We start from the raw sequence: 21374 nt of genomic DNA, 5'->3' as shown, positions 1-21374 counted from the left end.
TCTTTTTAACATAACACTGGATTTCTAGTTGTTTAAGACTGAGGAAGACACTGATCTCAAAGAGCACAAATTTCAGTGTTAATGGGTGGGGGGAACCAAATGATTAAGAGTTTATTTTTAGTGGAGTGTTTGGAAGGGAAGATTTTGTTTGTTTGTTTCTTTTCTGCTTAAATCAGGACAGTACCACCATTCTTAACTTTAAACATTTTAGCACACATTGGCTGTGTCTACACAAGTCCTTTCAGAAAATCAAGCCCTCTTCTGAAAAATCATCAAGTGAAGCATCCACACACAAAATGCTCTCTTTTGAATTCCTTTTGACAGAACACGGCACTTCTTCTGGAGGCCCTCTTCCTCTACCAAATGAGGAAGAGTGCCTTTTTTGAAAAATTCTTTTGGAAAAACAGAGTGTTTAGATGCTCCAGGGGCCCTTTGTTCAAAAGAGTGGTCATCATGGTGCTGGATTTTTCAGTCCCTGTCCCATTCTTTCAAAAGAGTGGGGGCTATGTGGATACTTTCTTTCGAAAGGGCAGGTTACTCTTTTGAGCTGTGTGTGTGTGTGTGTGTGTGTTTTTTTTTTTTTTAATTGTATGTGGACATGCTCTTTTCAAAGATCACTGTAATGTAAACATGGCCATTGAGTGTAGTAGGCCACTTTCCTTTGAGTCTGTGCTGTCAGAAGCTGAAATTCACAGTGCTGGTTTAGGTCCTTTTCAAATCCTAATTTCACTTTAAAAATGAAGAGCATTCACAAGGCCTTCCTCTACGTCCAAGTTAATACATACTAGATAAACACAGTGCTGGCTGGCTACTTGACTTCCTTATACTTCAGATTGGAAAGTTTGTCAGTCTTTGACAGTTCTTCTATATGTGGAACTAAAAGGAAAGTGACATTATTTTGTTAATGCTTTATTTTTGTATGTACGGCTAGGCACATTCTTGCTCCTCTTGCTAAATCCATGAATAACTGTGTTTGTACATTCTTTGAGTAAAAGCAAAGGACAAATGAGATTCATTTTTTCATTCCATGATCTCATGACTTCATAATGTTCTCTTATTTGTAAGTAAAGTGGCCATATGATCTGGTGCAGGAACACTCTCAGATGCCATGATTATTGGTGTGGCCGAACTTGGGACGTTAGAAGCCTCTCATTTTGATCCTAACACCTAAGCTTAAAAGAGTTCCCAATATTCAGTGTGTAATGCTCCCTGGCATGTTGTCAGCTCAAACCAGGGCAGACACCTAGTTCACTCACATGCTAATAGAAGCAAAAGAAATGTTAAAAGATTATAGTGTGTGCAAACCAATTCACTTGTTAGAACAGAACAAAGGAGGATGTTATCATATTGTGTATATATGGCATATGCTGGATAATTACATTTGCCTTAAATGTTTGAAAACTAGTGAAATGCTAATGTATTATCCTCACTGATCTCAGACTTGTTGATTTATGTGGCACTTAGCTCTAAATCAGAAGTGTTTTAGCATTAGTGTGAGAATTTAATATACAACACTGCATAAAACTAATGAAGGATTGTTTCTGGCTCTTTGTTCTAATTAAAGTTTGAAAGTGGCTGTATCTAAAAGTGTTATGTATGTGCCTGGTAACAGACATGGACATACATAGGTGTCCGTAATTGCTCTGCTCATTAACTGGGAATGAAGCCTTGGACCTGTAGATGAGAAGCATGCTAACTTCAGTGTGGGCCAGTCAAGAGCGCAAATTTACAAATCCCTGCTTTAGTAACAGAGAGCTAGCTGTGTTAGTCTGTATTCTAATGATGAAGTGGGTCTGTCCCACGAAAGCTCATCACCAAATAAATCATTTTGTCAGTCTTTAAAGTGCTACATTACTGCTGTTTTGTTTTGTTAAAATCCCTGGTTTGTTTACCAATGCTATGATGGGAACATATATCAAACTGCTTTCCAGGGAATACAGCTGTAAGAATGAACTGTGGTAATGATCCTGTATCTCTGGACTGAAGAATTTGGGTGAGGGAATTCTGACTGAATAGACAAAGGTCTCCATAGCCACTTTCATGGAAACAAAGGACTGGAAGGGCCTTTGTGAAGTCATCTACTCCAGTCACCTGGTCTCGTGACAAGATAAAGGATTATCTATTTTAGACCATCCTTGATAGGTGTTTGTCTAGCCTGCTCTGAAAAATGTCCAGTGATGAAGATTCCAGTCTCTCTTGGCAGTTTATTCCAGGCCTTAACTGTCCTGACAGGAAGGTTTTTTTCTAAAGGTCAACTTAAACTTCACTTGCTGCAATTTAAGACCTTTGTTGATTGTCCTATCCCCGGAGGTTAACAGGAACAATTTACCTGTCTTCTCCTTGTAGCAGCCTTTCATATATTTGACTGTATTATCATGCTCCTCACTCAGTCTTCTCTTTTCCAGATTAAACAAAGCCAATTTTGAATGTATTTTTTCATTGTTCTTCTTTGGACTTTCTCCAGTTTGTCCCCATCTTTCATGAAATGTGGAGCCTAGAACTGGTCACAATATGCCAGCTGATGCCTAATCAACCCAGAAGAGAAATACTACCTGTATTTTACTTACAACACTGTACCAATTCATCCCAGCACGCTAGGTTTTTTGTTTTTTTTTTTTTTTTTTTTGCAAGGGTGTTACATTGTTGACTCATATTTTTGCTTGTGATCGGCTATGATCTCCAGATCCCTTTTTGCAGTAGTACTTCGTAGGCCAGTAGTGTCCATCAGGAATTCAAAGATCACCACGCTTGTGGTGGTCATCCTTCCATATTTGCCACAGCCTTCTGCACAAAATAAATACCCTCCCCTCCCCCAGAGCCAGGCTTCCCCAGTCCCCCTGTTTTAGATCAATGCTGGCAACTCACCGGAGCTGGTGAGGCTGGAGCTGTTGGGGCTGCCAGAGAGGCCAGAGTGGTCGGAGCCACTGCCACTGCTGCCATGAGCATCTCCCACCAAGCGGTGAGGTGCATTTGCGGAGCAGGCGAATAGCACTTGCTGAGTGTGGCTTAGAAGGAGCTGCATTTAAGGGCTCTAAGAGCTGCATGTGGCTTCAGAGCCAGAATTGGCATGCTGTGATGTCCTGTTCGCCACGTGTGGTGGATATTGAACACTGGAGTCCTAGGCAGTTATCTTCCATTTTGTGCAGGTTCAAATGATCCTTCCTTCCTAAGTGAAGTATTTTGCATTTGTCTTTATTGAATTTCATTGTATTTACTTCAGATCATTTCTCCATTTTTGTCCAGATCATTTTCAAATTTAATCCTCTTCTCAGAAGTACCGACAACATATTCCAGCTTGGTATCATCCACAAAGTGTATTTTAAAGACTAGCAAAATAGTTTATTAGGTGAGCTTTCATGGGACAGACCCACTTCTTCAGACCATATCCAGACCAGAACTATGGTCTGAAGAAGTGGGTCTGTCCCATGAAAGCTCACCTAATAAACTATTTTGCTAGTCTTTAAAGTGCTACTTGACTGCTTTTTGTTTTGATAGTGTATAGACTAGCATGGCTTACTCTCTGTTACTATTCCACAAAGTGTATGTGTACACTCTCTATGGCATGCCATTATCTAAACCATTGATGAAGGTAATGAACAATATTAACAGCTGTAAGGATAAGCAGTCGGAGGAGGGACAAAGAGGAGTAAGTGGGGGATGCGATCTTTCAGGAAAGAGGTGGCATGGGAGTGGGAGCTTTGGTAGGGCCACAGATGAGGAGTGGTCCTCCCATTTTTAGGGGGCTTCAGCTGCTCTGTGATATAAAGCCTTAACCCAAGTGAAAATTTGCTGTAGATCTGGTGGTAGACACCTGTATCTTTGGTACAAGAGGTTCTGGGTTTAATAGCTACTCATGCGCTTGGTGTCTTTATTTATTTATTTCATCTTTCTTTCTTATAAATGCATAGCATAAGTACTACACATTGCTCATTTCTCAGGTGTCTTACATTTTGCTGTAATGTATATCTGTTTTTAAAACATATGGTAAAAAAAACCCTTCAATGCTAATCTATCAAAAGCCTCAAGCCATTGATTGAATTTAATGCTCATTTAAGGTGCTAGACAGCCAGCCAGCCAGCCATGGGGTCTCCTATTCATAGAACTCATTGCAAAGTTATGTCCATTCTAACTCCTCTTTCCTTCTTCTTTGATGCCCTGCTAACTTATTCTAAACCCAATTTTGAAGGGCCATGCTGTATAAAAGACTGCGCAGTGGGAGCCAGTTTGAGCCAAACACAAGTAGCTAGCCCTGGAAGCAGCTCAAACATCAAACTGCCTGCAAGCCCAAGCTTTTTTCTTGAGATGCTCAGATCAGCTGTGTAAGAGGCCAGTGGATGTCCCCAGCTGTTGCCCCCTTCCGAAAGCAGTGAAGTTACCTTTGTGTTTTCCTGGTGGGAAATAAAGGAGGAGCCACCAAGTGAGCAGAACTGTGAACAAATACTGGGCAGAACGGGTTAATAGAATTGTAGGGAATAAAATATGTGGGATGGTGGGGAAGGATAGAGAAATAAACACAAATAAACCAAAAAGGACAAAGGGGAGAGAAAATTGATGGGAAAGAGAAGCAGCAAAAGTAACAAGTGAATTAGGGATATGTATAATAGGAAGACCTAGGTGAGAGGAATGAAAGGATGTCTAGCCCTGATCTATTTGAAGAGGAACCCAATGGGGCAAAAGTTTGGAAACCATTGACTAGGAACATTTCAGGGATCATGCTTTAAATCTGGAATCCTTAATGAACCTTGCATACTGGTAGGTAAGTAAACAATCAATCAACTATTTGAACCTTTAGCATGTTTTAAGTATAAATAATCAAAGTTTGCACGTTGTTGACAGTCTCATCAGCAAGGCGAAAGGTGGAATTTACATGGAGACTGGACTGCACTCATCGCTGGAGTTGGTCATACTGGCTGGGTGATAAAGCTCTAACTCCCGCTGCCTGTGCTGCACTTGTTCTCTGCATGAATAGGACTTCGCTCTCCAGTGTGATCAAGCCAGCACCTTTAAGCTCCACTGAATTAGTTTAAATGCTTTAAAAAAATTACTACCAAAAAGGTAGAGATTCTGGGAGTTCAGAGTAAATGTATCATGTTATGATTTTTATATTATTTAAAGTTTTTAAAACCTGAAAAATAAAATCTTATGTTTGGATCATTACAGGATTTGAAAACAAATTAGTTTTTGTAACAACGTAAGTTTACTGGGACAAATCTATAACCAGTGCAGTTGTAACTGAGTTTAAATTAGATTATAAGATGAATTTGGTCCAGTGTATAATACTGAGATGCATGGTCGAATGTGTGTTACCAATCTTTACCATCTGCCCTCCACCCCCTTCTGTCTCTGCATTTGTAGCCATGTTTGTGTTCTTGAAGGTAGTGATAATACTCATGCACAATCATTACATAGGAAGAGTACTTATGGATAAGTTTCATTTTTATAGGTGAAGGCTGGAAAAATGCTGGTTTTGAGCATTTTAGCCTGGGATATGAGGTTTCCGGATGCTAACTACTTGTAACCACAGCTTGAGTCATACTGCTTATGTAAGTTCATATTTTTGGTTTTTGGACTTGCAGCATACTAAGTGGACAGTTTTTTTTCTTCTCTTTTTTAGTACATTAGAGGTTATTACATTTACTTTCTCAGAAAACTGGTCTTTGTGTTGACCACTAGCTAGAATAGCTCTTTTCAGTTTTGTCTTTGTGTTTTTGTTTGTACAGACTTGATGATAAAATATGCTTTCTTTCCACCTTCCATGGTCATTGTAAATGCAGCAGATCATGTATCTCTCATACTTTCTTGTTTCCCACCTTCTTCCCAAAGTAAAATAAAACCTTTTTAAGGAGGGCATTAAGGCATAAAGAGCTTCCTAATCAATTTTCATAATTATATTGTCTACTATTCTTTCTCTCTCCTTTATAGCTGGTTTCTAGCTGCTACAATTCTGAAACAGGGATGAAGCAGTGGCTGAGATGTTGAGGGAAGAGTCCCTTGTAGAAAAGTATTGATTTCAGTCACTAATCTAGGGGAACTGATTCTCATAATTCATCATGAATGGAACTAATGGTGCAAATGAGCAGTTTTCTACATGTTAGCGGTAAAGATTTGTTAAAATCCCCTCAGCTAAAGCCTCAAATGCGTTGTTATGCATAGAAATAAAACTGCAAGATAAGGCAAACATTGAAAACCCTTGTCTATGCTCATATTTCAGACATTTTTTTCTTTTCCTGTTTGTAGTTATTGAGCAGAGTCACGTTTGTATATTATGAAGAAGTAGAATATATGCATGCACTTGGCTTTGTGGAAGCCTTAAATCTGCAGACAATTAATGAAGTCACATCTGAATGCTAGGATGCTATCTGAAAGAACGCTGCATATTTTCTATTTGGTGACCTGTCCTTGCTTTGTCCTATTGGTGGAAGTGTTGGTGATTGTGTCAAAATGTTTGCCAGACTGGTCATTCAGAACAACAACAGGGCAAATTCTGTTTCACTTTGAATGCAGGTGCAACTTCTTTAGGTTTCCTTTCAAGCAAAGTACTAACCTGCAAGGGAACGTTTCTAATAATGGGTAAAAATAGAAAGAGAGCAGTGCAGTACAGTTAGCTGATATCTGCTAAATCAGCTAGATCAGACAGGAAACCTCAAACCCACATCTGCATTTTCTGTTTATCCACTGCAATCGAAAAGTTCTTATTATTTTCTGACATGTCCTTATAACCACTATCACTAGGTCTAAGCTAGGAAGATTAATTTGCCAGTTGCACTGAGGAACATCCTTTGAGTTAACAGCCTGACTTAGTGTAACTGGAGTAGGCAATCTTCAAAGGCAGTTTAAAATTTAGAGGCAAGGATGCACAATACATTAGTAATTTGGGCATCCTGCATAAATCCATGAGATGACTGGCATGTGAAGGACTTTTACATAAATCTAAATAGAATAAAGACTTCTGAAAACTGCTCCCTGCATCTCTGCTCAAGGTGTGGAAGAGGGAGGGGCTTCACATTAAGGTTTTTCTTAAAGCATGTAATGTATGGATTTACAAAATAATAATAGAAATTGTACTGCTTTTTCATTAGTTGTAAAATTTATTTTGGTTTGCAAGAGAAATGTCAAGTAAAATTTATTTGACCTCGTGTGGAATATATCACAGTAACTGTAAACTCCTTGCTTTGCAGAACCAACCACACGAAATAACGTTCAAGCTGTCAAACTTGGCTTTTGGTTTAGTTCCTAATAACCAGCCTATTGTGATACTAGAGGGAGTCTATGGTGACCAAAATGTGCTGTCAAGTGTGTACTTTTGTCTCCTAAAACATTTCTGTTTCAGAGGTACAGTAGACCCCGACTTACACATAGGTTGCATTCCTGGGCAACCACACAAGTCAAATTTTGCATGATTTGGGAGTGGATGGAGGAGGTGCCCTGCCACCTTTGGGTCCCCTGGTCCTGACTGTGTCTGGCTTCCTGCTCCCATGAGTGGCGGGGAGGCCAGAGCCAGGTGGTGCTGTGCTGGTCAGTTTCCTGGCTCCTGGGAGTTGCCAGCGCAGCAGCACCTGGCTTGGGGCTCCCTGCTGCTCATGGGAGCAGGGAGCCAGGCACAGCCAGGACTGGGAGACACAGGTGGCAGGGTCCCTCCCGAACCTGGTCCTGACTTATGTTAAATTTGCATTGTTGCACGGGAATGCAGCCTACACATAAGTCAGGGGTCTACTGTAGTGTGAATCAGCATGGCTTTGTGAAAGGTAAATCAGGTCAGACAAATCCAGTTACTTTTCTAAATGAAAAATCCATTGGTCTGTGTAGAGTGAAAGCGATAGATTTAATGGTTGCGTTTTTCAGAAAGCTTCTACATAGTGGATTATTTTAGAAACTCTTAGTAAACAATCACCCAACCCTCATAGTTAAAGAATTGGCTAGAAAGCAGAGAGATGACAGGGTGTATATTATTTTGTGCAGGTTTGTAGGAGAGTATTCTGCAGGGTTTTGTATTTTAATTAGTACTCTCTTAAAAATACCCGCCTTTCCCCACCAAGCTTCAACAAGTGAAATTACTAAACTTAGATGATTCCAAAAGGGGGAAGACAAGCTCTGAAGAGGAGATGTGGTGATCAGACTGAGATGAATTATGAAATTTAACCTGCCTAAGTATAAAGTTATGTGCTTGGATAGAAATCTTGTCCAAATCAGGTTGTAGTTTAAATGGCACTGAACTACTTAATGCTGCAGAGGAAAGAGGGTAAGATTTTTGGGTTTTCAAGTGTGTAGTGGAAGTAAAGAGGACTACATAGGATGTATCATGAAAAGTGGATGGTGTTACTGAAGATCTACAGGTTTATGGTGTTTATAAAGTACCAGTTACGCTGTTTTTGGAGCACAGTGCCCAGTTTTGTTCACATTGCTCAAGGAAAAATTGTAGATAGTGAGGGCATCAAAATTAAGTGCAAAAAGGGACCAACTGTATGAAAAGTAACAGAACTGGGGTTATTGGTCTGGTCTGTCCTTGTAAAAGTATTTAAGCTAGCAGAACTTCATCATAAAACTTAATATTGGTCGACCATTTGGTTATTAGAGCAAAAGTTCAGGTTTAAATTGTGGAAAGTGAATTAATATATATTGTGACAAAGCCCCAGTCTTGTCCTTGCTGGGTCCTGCGGTATGTGGCAGTTTTAAAATGCAGTCTTGAGAGGCCTGCTCTGCCTCGTGCTCTCACAGAGGCTTGGGTCACAGCATCACTGAGCCATTCTCATCATTGGCTAGTCCAAAATAGTCATTTAGTGTAAGAGACTCTCTCTTCCTGCCCTCTAGGGCTGCCCTGAGGTGTGGGGTGGTCTGGGGGGGAACCCAGACTCCTTCCACATATACTGGGTTCCAGTCCAGGGACCCTAGGCAGCTGCAGCTGGAGGGGCTTCCCCGCCGGGCCCTCCTGGTACAGCAAACTGCCTCCCTGGGCCACTTCCACCAGATACTTTCCCAATACCTTCCTCAGGTAACTGCAGTCTTCTCTTCTTGGGGGGAGTCCTTCCACAGTCCTTGTCTGTCCTCTTATCTCCATTCCCCTCTGGTTACCTGAAGGAAACCCTTTTGAAGGGTTCTACAGGCCTTAGTTAGCCACAGGTGCTAAATTGGCAGCAGGTGCTAGTTTTGCTTGCTGCTGCTAGATGACTCTGCATAAGCCTCAGTCTCTGGAAAACATAAAGGCTATGTCTGCACTAGCCAAAAACTTTGAAATGGCCATTTACATGGCCATTTCGAAGTTTACTAATGAAGCGCTGAGATACATATTCAGCACCTCATCAGCATGCGGGTGGCCGTGGCACTTCGAAGTAGGCGGGGTCCTTTCGAAAAGGAGCCCCGTCTGGATGAGCCGCGTCAATTTAGAAGTCCCCTTATTCCAATCTGCACATGGGAATAAGGGGACTTTGAAGTAGGCGGGGTCCTTTCGAAAAGGAGCCCCATCTGGACGAGCCGTGCAGCGGCGAGCTGCGTCAATTTCGAAGTGCTGAGGCCGCCCGCATGCTAATGAGGTGCTGAATATGTATCTCAGTGCTTCATTAGTAAACTTCGAAATGGCCATTTGCATGGCCATTTCGAAGTTTTTGGCTAGTGTAGACGTAGCCTATATAAATACAGATATAGGTATGTATTATATCGACATATATATTATTTTCTATAAGTAGTAGGTAAACTGAATGGTCATCGAAAAGAGGTATGTAGAATTGAGGAGAATTTATTTGAAAGGGCTATGTCAGCTTAAATTTACCTTAAAATTCATTGTATGAAGCAGTTATAATTAAGTCTAAAACCAATAGAAATATTTTACAACTGATTTTTTAATTCCAATGCAAACAACACTTAGGCAAACATTCTCCTGCAGTTGTTGATAACTAACCTTTTGCTGCAACATGGTTTGAAAGTGAAACTGATTTCCATTGCCCAATCTGAGATCTGAAAAGTAGAAAGCATAAACGATGAAAAATACATTGGAATGTTAGCATTTTCATTTAATACCTGTAATCTAGTGACCTAGGTAGATACTTGTCACAATTTAAGATTTTTTACCTCGAGACTGTGCCATCAGCAAAAGAGGAGTGGTTGTGGAATTTGATAATTTAAAAGAGAATTTATTTATTGCTTGGTCATAGTCTTTTTTTGGGAGGGGTCAGGAAGAAATATGTGGCTAATTATGTTTTTCCACGCACATTGCTCAGTTTGGCTAAGGATTTTTTTGTGTCGGGCATGAAAGGTAACAGCTTAACCCTTTTCGAAATGTCTCGTAATCAGGTGTGGAAACAGGGCTAAAATCTTGTGCAGAGGTGTGTATGAAGAGGAACTCTTGTAAAAGAATGGAGCTGCTTTGCAATATAGACAAAGAATCAGTCTCAAAGTCTGTCCTGATATCCAGCGACCTCTGTAGGGTTGACTCAGTGTACCATCCGTGCCACCCATGTATCAGGCACCATGATTTCTCATGACAGCAGCCTTCCACACGAACAATGAAACAGGCATCCCTGGTGGAGTAGGAAGGGAGGGGGTTTTGTGGGATTTAGAATGTGGAACTCCCTCCTGCAAGAGATTGGGTAACCATGGCAATAACTATATTTGTAATTAAACAAACATGTTTCTTCGGTGTACTTTCTTTAGTTATTTATGCTTGTTCATATGAGTAAGGGAACAAACCCTCTGATCTTACCGAGGTATCTATCCTACAGAGTGACAGAAGAGGGAGAAATGGTGACTTCAAAATATTTGGGAGATATTCCAGCACTATGGTAGTGGCAAACTACCTTGTAGGCCAGAGATGGCATAGTTGTTTTCAACATTTCAGACACAAAGAGCTTTCTGTTTGTCAAATGCTGCTCTTTTTTTAATGGCTCATTAACTTTACATTTCCTTCTGTTTAAAATCCCATCTACTCATTTCGCTTTTATTCTGTAGGTGAGACACAAAACTTCAGACCAGGTGATGGCTTTGAAGATGAATATACTGAGTAGTAACAGAGCAAATATGCTGAAAGAGATCCAACTCATGAACAGGCTCTCTCATCCAAACATCTTAAGGTACTGTTTTTTTTGTTTGTTTTAGTTTTTTGTTTTAAGGTAGTGAAAGGGGTTAGGGAGGGTTCTTGGGAGCTTTTTGTGTATGAATAAATCTTTATGGATCCAAAAGATAGAACCTCTAATTTTTAAAATAGGATTTTTCATTTTAGAGCATATTACCTAGTTTGGCATTTTATGTCTAGTAATAAGCAATAACTGTTTTTTCGGAGGAACATACAAATCTTCATAACATAATTTTCCCTTCAGTCAACTGAAATGAAGCAAGATTTGATTTCTGCTTACTGTGTTAACTTGCATAATGAAAACTATTGGGAATGGTCATATAGGCTAGCTTCAGTATTTAATTGGTACTACCTATGGGGGTGAATATCACAGGTTAACTGTGCATAGTGTACAATTATATTCCTTTTGCTTTTGTTAAATTTATTGCCCTCTGATTTTGAATGCTCTCTTGTTTTTGTCTGAGACAGGATAAGAGAGATAAAAAAATAGAAACTAGAATTAAGGTAGTCTGCTCTGATTAATATTTTTCCTTTCAAAGCTAAATTATCCAAATTTTGCCATAGATTGTCATAGCTCATTTCCAAATACTTCTAAGCATATCACTTGTTCCTTTTCTGTCTCATCCATACTTTCCTGAAGTTTAGGTGACAAGCAACAAACACTGCTTCAGCTGAGGTTATAACATTGTTAGAATCTAATGTTACACTGTACACAGTGTACTTAGGTAATTTTTGTCTCTCTCTCTGTGTTGCTGTACAACTGGCAAACATCCTGGTTCAGCTGTATAATGATGACTGAAGTTTTTCCTTGGGGAGTTCATAAACTTTAGAATCAGTCAATGTTAAGAGAAAGAAACAAGCAGTCCTCTAGCATCTTAAAAACTAATAAAGTTATTTATTAGGTGTGGTAAGATGAAGGCCTAAAACCATACAGCGCAGGTCTGGTTTGAGGCCTAAGGCCTAGCAACAATGAATAAAACATGGCTAACCTATAAAGCAAAGCTGAAATGTGAGCAAGAGACATGTCTCTGATAAAAGAATTTGGCACAGACAGGAGTGACGGTGCAAAACACGAATTGGTAATCAGCCCAGGAGCAGAACAATAATTGGTTTCGGTCATAAGTTAAAATCACAAGGTACCACCAGCTCATTAAGAAAGATCTTGGTACATACTCTTCTTAGATACAGACTCAGGTTCATGAAAGGGATTAAAATGACAGCACGATGGATAGAGATGATCTAATCACAACACGAGGTACAGGGCGCTGGGTGGTATCTAAGTAGCATTAGATAGTGGCAACCTAATACATCAGCAGAGAGGGGTGATTTCTTCATATCTGCATATAAAGTGGTGTCTTGTGGCGGACAGTCTTTGTCTGACATGGGGGCAGTGGAAATTTACCACTGACTGAGTCAGTCCATTGCGGCAAGTACATATGTGCAGTGGATTAGTAGAATCTGAGGAAAACTGTTACTGTATGTTGCTCTACAATAAACCTGGCTGGGTGCCTTCAGTCATTATCTGGTCTGTGGTCTTTGGGGGACCTCTGCTCAGGTCTTTGGGTGTGCGCGCACGCACGCACGCACGCACACACACAGAGCCTTCTGGTTACTATCAATGGAGCCAAAGATGTGTGAGGACACCACGGCGGTAAATCCACTCAGCTATGTTAGGCAATGAGTTGTGGTGACTAAGACCCACTTCTGAAGTTAAATTCTGAAGAAGTAGGTTTTACCCACGGAAGCTCGTTACCTAATAAATATAGTAGTGCTTAAGGTGCTGGAGGACTGCTTGTTTTTTTGTGAAGGTATAGATTAACATGGCTACCTTTCTGAGTCTTTTCAAGAAGTATAGAATCATGTTGCCAATGTGCATTACATTATAGTTACATAAGGTTAATATGTTGAAACGTTGTGTAACATTAGATCTGTAACATTTACTAAATTGAAGTAAGTTTTTCTTCTTCCTCTATATTTTTAAATAATTCACGTTCCAGTATCAATCCCTGGAATATACTCAACTGTTTACGTTTCTGTTCTTTGGAGCAATTCTGCATTAATCAGTTATTAATGCAAGGCAATATATTTTTGCTCCTCTACCTCATTCATTTTCCTTAATAGTAATTTGAGAGCCCTTCTCAGAAGTATTTGAAAATCCATATGAAGGACCTCATCAGTTCAAGTCTATTTTTTATTTTTTTCCAAATAACAGTTTAGAGGCACAGGCTTTTCTGTTCAGTAACGTTTGACCATATTAGAGTGTACTTATCCAAGTGTTTTACTGATCTTCCCTTAATCATACTTGGCTGCGTTTCCCTTTACCACGGTTACAGGTCTAATTACAGTAAACTCTTTCATAGCCAGCAGCCCTGGGACTGGAAGGTTGCTGGATATTCAAATATTCTGGATAATGGAGAGGTATACCTAGCAATGCATAACACTAAAGACAAACAAGATTATATATTAAGAAACAAACAAATGTATGCAGAGTGCTTTATTTGCCAGCAGTAGTATTGTACGCTGTAAACTTACACTGCATTTACTGGAGTCTTATTTTTGGCCCAGATGTGTTGAAGTGGGTGTTACCTGCAAAAGCTCATTACTTAATGAATAAAATTGTTAGTCTTTTAGGTGCTACAGGACTGCATTTTTTTTAAAATCAAGTGTGGATTTTGTCATTAGAATGTTCTATGCTTGTAGTATATTGAAGGGTTTTCTGGGATTCTTATATTGTGATATAAAGAGACTTATTCTTTCATAGTAAATTTGTCTTTTGAATGTGTAACGTTTCCATTCCAGGGCTTTTAAAAGCAAGCTGAAGCACAGAATGACTTTAACACTCTTTTCATCATCATTCTCCAAATCTGCCTGCTAAAATTCTCTTTGTCATTGGGATGTTGTTCTCTCTCTTGGTATCCAGCTGAATTGTGCTGTGGTTAATGTTTAATGCAGCTTCCTCACTTGACTCTGAGATGAGCTCTGGTCTTACATAAGTGGCAAATATAAGCCACCTCATCTCTTATGAGCTCTGATGTACTGTAAAAAGCAATTGTTTTATGGCAGTGGTTTCAAAAGTCTGATCTGGACATCACTAGTTGGTAGGCCTGCTGGGGGAGGGGAAGAATGGCAACTGCCCTGGTACTCACTGATTCAAAAGGGTCTGGAGCTCCTGGCTGCCATTGCTGCTACTGCAGAAGCGGCTGCGGTGACTGGAACCCTGAGCCCTTAAATCCCTACAGGAGACCATGCAGCATGTTCTAGGTTATACCCATCTCACCACCTCTTGGACAAGATGCTGACCTAGCTGCCTTGCTGTCCTCCCTGGGAGCCTCCTGTACATGTTGAACATGAGAATCTATAAAAATAGAACCTTAGGGTCTCCAACACAAATGTACTGTTGAGGAAAATGAGAAATCGATGGTGCTATTCTATGTATTATCTCTGTACACACACAAAAATAAAACTACTTTCTGAAGCTCAAGAAGGGATATTTTGGAATATATTTTGGTACCCTCTGTTGTATATTGGCATGGTAGAACTAACAGAAGTAAAGAGCAGTATAAAGTTAGTTGTGTCGCTCAAGGCAGCAGTTATAACTCTCAACACACATTGGAGAAGATCTGTTATGCAAGAAGGTGCCATTTTTATGTAATCATTTTCGGGGCCATAATTTAATTTGAAACCATCTATTAAACAATGTAAGCCTTCAAAAAGTCTCTCCTTCGTTTCTCTATGCTGTTGATATACAGCGTACCTGGAACTCCTGCCCAAGGCAGTCTATGGGACTCTGATCCTTGAGATCAATGCTCTTTTGTCTTGATAAGTAAGTCCCTGCTCTCTGTTGTATAGTGCTCACTAATGTTGCAGTCTGTTGATCCAGATCCTTCCTTTCCTGTGCTGCCTTTTAGATTAGTGCATTTTCAGTGTGCAATTGAGTTTCGTTCTTTAATATCACTACTGTTTACATTAAAAATACTTCTTTATTTAATATGTATTTTAGGGAGCTTTATATATAAAAATGTTTTGTATGCAGAAAGTCTTAGATCATGTCTTAAATTTCCTCAGGGGAGCGCCTTGAAATGTTGCTGTGTGTTTGGCAGCAAACACACAGACAGATTGATTCATCAATTAAACCCCGCCATCTGCAAATATGAAAAAACTAAAGTATAGCCGGCATATGAGATTTCTTGAAGGAGAATTTTTCATCTGCTCACGTGGAAAAATTCCATGTCCATGAAATATAATACCAATCTTTTTTCTTTTACGGCAGTTGGTCCCCTGGCAAGGCCCTCCCATCAGTGAAATAATCTGTGTTTCGATATGTTACAGTAGGCTTACTGCTGGCATTGTCTTTAGTGCCCTTAATATGTTTATGTTAAACTGAGTTTTGTAGTTAACAGACTGCAGTCAGAAAATGGGAGTGGGGAGGTGACAAATCTCCTAAATCTTCCTGCTACCTGGACTCTCAAAAGACTTATTTCAGAAATCATGTATACATACTGGTATAAATATAAGTATAAATTATGAATTAAAATTTATGAAGTTGAAAGGGCTAGGTGAGATGATGCACCTTTGCACTAAAATGTGGTATGGATTTAAAGTGTCAACAGTAAAAAGTCATTAAAATGCATTTTTATTTAGCATTACATCTAGTACAATTAAATATGGAAAGTTTTAGGGCACATTCAGTAAAGTCATTCCCTGTGTCTATGGTCACATTTTGGGGTGCAATCCAGACCAGATAGAGGTTACTGTGTCCTAGCTTGTAACTTTGGGTGCCTTAAAAATCTCTGCTGCTTTAGCTCCCTTGTCTGGACACACCCAACCAGCATGTGTAACCCATACACCTAGGTGTAGTTCAGTGTCCTATGTAGTGGGACCTAAGCCACTTAAACAGAAAAAGGAGGATTCTCCTCTACAGCCTTAGATGAGAGCCATCTGGCTTTTAGTTCAAACCGTAGCAGTGCCTGCACTACGCTCCAGCAGGTCCCATGTTCAAGTCTACCTTTGGGCAGTTACACATAGAAACGTCATCAGGGTCTGTGCTGAAAGCCGCCCTTGGTTCAGTAATTCTGACTCCAGCAGCCTGCTTGTTGCACTACAGTCATCTTTAGGTGAAAGGTAACACTACCCCTCTTTATACTCCAGTAAACCTTTTGAAAAACATATATTTCAAAGTTCATTCAACCTGTTTCCAGAAGCAGACAGGCTTCCTGGGGGTTAGCTATTTTCCTCCTGGCCAGCTTGATAGCTTTCTTTAGTAGTAGTAGGCATCCTTCAGTCTGCATAGACTATGGATCGCACCCTTTATAGTTTCAATTGAGGACTTCATTTACAGCATCTACTGTGACTATGAAGACCCACACGAGAGTGACAGTCCTTGCTGCATCTCTTGCAGATGTGGTGGGTGTCTGGCAAGTCCTTAGTGTGCTTTCTGTGTGCTCGCTTCTCCTCTGCTAGCTGTCTGATCCTCATCTCGTCCTTCTGAAGGCCCTTGTGTAACCCCTGCCTCCATCTGCTGCGGTCGTCTGCTAGTTCTTCCCAGTTGTCCAGCTCGATGTCTTCCTCTCTGAGGTCTCTCTTGCAGACATCTTTGTAGCGCAACTGGGGGTGTCCGGGAGGTCTTTTGCCAGCGGCTAGCTCACCGTACTGGATGTCTTTTGGAATCCTTCCATCATTCATCCTGTGGACGTGGCCAAGCCAGCGGAGCCGACACTGCCTGAGGAGGGTGTGCATGGTTGGGATTCCAGCTTGCTCGAGGACGGCAGTGTTGTTCACTCTGTCTTTCCATGATATTGCAAGGATGCACCTGAGGCAGTGCACCAAGCTGTACTCATGCGAGAGCATTGTGGTTGACGCAGCCCTCGATGCCATCGAGCTCCTACCAGTAATGGACGAACTGGATCAAGAACCTACTGTGGATGAACTGAGGAGAGCCATCGACAGCATTGCAGCAGGAAAGGCCCCTGGCCAGGATGGTATACCACCAGAGGTAATCAAGTGTGCCGCGGACACACTCCTGGAACCCCTACATGAGCTGCTGTGCCTGTGCTGGAAAGAGGGTGGGGTTCCACAGGGTATGCGCGACGCTAACATTGTAACCTTGTATAAGAACAAAGGAGACAGAAGCGACTGCAACAACTACCGTGGAATCTCCCTCCTAAGCATCACTGATATCTTTCTTTACCTTTTATGTAGCTGTACTTCCATCATCTCTGATGGTGACCAGCTGACTAGACAAAACGATACCTAATTCTTTATATATACTGACTCCTCAACCACCTTGTGACCTTTGATGGTTCTGTTGATCGCATATATAAGTTGCGGTTCTGTTGTCACTGATCACCTTGCTTCATTTGTATTCAAGGCCTAGGCAGTCCTGTTAGTAGTTTTCTCACAAACTTTACATGTGACATTGTTACATGTATTCCAGAATGATATTAATGACCAGGGTGTTGATTAGCTGTTGAGTGGTACCTCACAAGGTTTGTACAAATATCACTAAAGTACTGTATAGAGTTGGAATACAAGGTACTTAGGGTCACATCCATACCTTGCCCTCCAAAAATATTCAGAGACATGGTACAATCGTATTTGTTCTAGCCTGAACTTTCTCTGCACCTGACAGTATAGTTTCTGAGAAATTTATTGTATGTTTGCCAGTCTTCCAAATCTGAATTATTTGCAGTTTTTGTCTGACTATAATTTTCTTCTGTCTACTGCCTGTGGCAAATTATACAGGATACCAGTTTATACATAGTTAATTTTTGTCTACAGAATGGGAATGTGTCCCCATTACATCCTTTTACTGTGAAGCTTGCACTGGCTTTAATAGATCCCCAGCAATAACATAACTTAATGTAATCTGGACTGCAGTTTATCTTGTCAACCATAAGTAAGACAGTGCCTCTTCAAAAGTTGGAGGCTACAGGTTATACTTTTACCACCCTGCTCAGAATGTCTTGCCTCCTTAACAAATTGACTGAATTGAAGACTGTTTGTGAGACCCTGACTAACCATCCCTCTATAGAAAATGTGTCCAAAGCCTGTTGCTGGGCCATCATCTAGAGTAGGGGGAGCAAAGAGGAGGGGCGTCATGACATTTCATAAGGGGGCACGGCATGACTCGCTGCTGGGCCTCAGGCTCATCCATCTCATTACAAATGTTCAAATATGCTATTATTTTTATGTATGTGTATTTGCATTTATATACTGATTAACAAAGTTTTTATATTCTGCACACTATTTTCTTACACATGCCAAAGGGTTTTTTCCATATGAACATAACTGCAATTTCTGTTGGTTTGGATTACCTTATGTAGATTGGGGGACTTGCTAATTGCAGGGACAAAAAGTGTGGTATACAGGAAGCAGTGGGAGGAAGAGGGAGGGATTGATCAGCAGGGCAGGCAGACCACTAGAGTACCTGGACCTCCATTTGAGAGTGCTGTTCTAAGGGCAGGGGAGTTCCTACCAGAGCTGGCTTTCAAATTTTTAAACCTAGCATTCATCAGAATGGAGTATTTCATGATTAAATAATCTGCATTATACTAGCCGGGCTGCACTGAAAGGGTTTCTCTCTCATGTTAGCATAGGTGCTGGCTTTCCCTCTAGTTGGTGGGGTGGGGGTGTCAGTTCTTGACCCAGGCCCCATTTCCATTCCACCTCTTCTCCCATACCCCCACCCCTGTGACACCCCTGCCCTGACCATTCCTCCAAACCCCCACATTTGCCTCTTCCTTCCCTCCCTGCCCCGCTTCTTCCCCTCCACCTCTTCCACTGAGTGTGCCCCATCCTCACTCCTTTCCTTCCCTTCCCTCCCAGAACCAACCTGCACAGCATGAAACAGCTGTTCGTGAGGGGCAGGTGCTGCTGGGGGGAAAGTGAAGTTGATCAGCAGGGCTGGTGGGACGTGTTGGGTGGGGAGAAGCGGGGAGCTTGGCTGCTGATGAATGCTGAATATCACTTAATTTTTCTGTCGATGCTCCAGCCTCAGAACTTCCACAGAGTCAGTGCCTATTAGTGTTAGTACTAAATTTCCTTTACGAATGCTTCCATTTTCCTCTCTGAAGAAATGTATTTGTTATGTATTTTGGATAACTGCCCAATCAAGGCCTCTTCTGGCACACTTGGGCTGCGTCTACACGTGCACGCTACTTCGAAGTAGCGGCAGTAACTTCGAAATAGCGCCCGTCACGTCTACACGTGTTGGGCGCTATTTCGAAGTTGACATCGACGTTAGGCGGCGAGACGTCGAAGTCGCTAACCCCATGAGCGGATGGGAATAGCGCCCTACTTCGACGTTCAACATCGAAGTAGGGACGTGTAGACGATCCGCGTCCCGCAACATCGAAATAGCGGGGTCCTCCATGGCGGCCATCAGCTGGGGGGTTGAGAGATACTCTCTCTCCAGCCCTTGCGGGGCTCTGTGGTCACCGTGGGCAGCAGCCCTTAGCCCAGGGCTTCTGGCTGCTGCTGCTGCAGCTGGGGGTCCGTGCTGCATATACAGGGTCTGCAACTAGTTGTTGGCTCTGTGTATCTTGCACTGTTTAATGAAAGTGTGTCTGGGAGGGGCCCTTTAAGGGAGCGACTTGCTTTTGAGTCCGCCCCGTGACCCTGTCTGCAGCTGTGCCTGGCTCCCTTATTTCGATGTGTGCTACTTTGGCGTGTAGACGTTCCCTCGCTGTGCCTATTTCGATGTTGGGCTGAGCAACGTCGAAGTTGAACATCGACGTTGCCAGCCCTGGAGGACGTGTAGACGTTATTCATCGAAATAGCCTATTTCGATGTCTCAACATCGAAATAAGCTATTTCGAAGTTGGGTGCACGTGTAGACGTAGCCTTGAAGTGTAATCTCTTGACTGATGCATTCTGCGGCACTTGACCTACAAGTGCATGTTGGCACTCAAGACAGTGCATCTAGCCATGAGGAATAATCCTTAATGGGTCAGCAAGCAGGTCTCCTTCCTATTCAAAGAAATGGAATCTCACTTGGGGCAAAGACTGTCTAAATATACCTAAGGAGCTGTGCCTTCTAACTAGCATCTGCCTACATTATGTTCAGCACAATTTTTCAGCAGTATTTAGCTTAGCTGTCAGGCTTACTGTTGCCTGATGAAGCAAACACAGGAGATGATGATCCAGGAATTTGGACTGGTGTATCTATGTCCTTTAAACCTGTTTTCCAGATGTCCAGAAAAATTAGATTCTTTGGTAATGTTTAAATGATAGTTTGTTTGTAAACGTATTAACAACATTGTCTTGTGTTTTTTGCTTGCATGGCAATTTTTATCAGTGTGGGGGTTTAGAAATGTATTTTTAGAAATAGAAATGTGTTTAGAAATGTGTCATAGCTACTGAGCCTTTTTTCAGTTCTATTTTAAGTGGCAGAAACTTCCATATTTCTCAAACAGAAAACTAATATTTCTCATTATTGTATGTTCTTGTTTCTAGGATTTTCTACGGTCTTAGGTTTTGAACTGCTACATATTCCTGTAGTATCTGAATACTCACAGTAGTCACTTAGAAAAAGATACCATGTTGTGCAGCTTATTTATTTCCCTCTGATAGTATCAAGAGACACTGTTAAATCTTATTGGCCTTATCTTATTTTAGTTTCTATACCTTCTGAATGAAAATATAAGAAAAGTTTGAGACAAAAAGCTATCTTCTTTAATGTTTAATAAAACTGCAGGGTGTCACATCTGTACCGTAGTGCTTCAAGTTTACTGTTTTTCTATTCCTCTTCAATCTAGATATGGTCACATGAACTCCCACTAACTTGCTCTTTCAATTTTACTAATGGTTTTGGTGTTTAAAAATAAAAATGTCTTTGTGAAAAGCTGCTGTAATTTTACTTTTCTGATAGAGACTATATTTTTGCTATAACAGATGTGGAAAGATGTATTAAATAAGACGATTGGGAGAAAATAATTTACTGGTTCACACGGATGCTTCCTTTGAATCAAGCAAATGAGCTGACAGAATTTATATGTTTCACCAGAACAGGCTAACAGCATTGAAACTTTTTTGAATTCTATTTGTTTTTTGATCAATTTATTTTTCTTCCGTGGCCTTCGCCATTCTCTTCCACAAAGAACAGCCTTGTATCACAAACACCTTATTAGTTTAACATCAGACTTTATTTAAATAAATAGAGAACCTTTCTTTTCCAAATGACCTTTTATCTCTCATGGATGTGTAGATGTAATTCTTTCTCTTTTGTGAAATGCTTGAAGATTCTTAGTTGGAATTTATACCTTTTTAAAAAAAAGTACACTTTTGAGGAGCAAAGTAGAGTTGTCTAGATTTT

General features: G+C 40.9%; 1 protein-coding gene across 1 annotated transcript in view; it reads left to right on the top strand.

Annotated features, from left to right (window-relative positions):
* The window catches only part of TESK2 (testis associated actin remodelling kinase 2), a 110847-nt gene that overhangs the window by 16613 nt on the left and 72860 nt on the right, over positions 1 to 21374 (top strand). Inside the window, exon 3 of the mRNA XM_075003535.1 lies at positions 10939 to 11060. Within this exon, the coding sequence (XP_074859636.1) occupies positions 10939 to 11060 (122 nt within the window). The remainder of the gene's footprint in view (positions 1 to 10938; positions 11061 to 21374) is intronic.

The sequence above is a fragment of the Carettochelys insculpta genome, chromosome 9 (assembly GCF_033958435.1).
Source record: "Carettochelys insculpta isolate YL-2023 chromosome 9, ASM3395843v1, whole genome shotgun sequence".
Lineage (NCBI taxonomy): Eukaryota > Metazoa > Chordata > Testudines > Carettochelyidae > Carettochelys > Carettochelys insculpta.
The sequence above is the reverse complement of the archived record's forward strand: the minus strand, read 5'-3'. Positions and strand labels throughout refer to the sequence as shown.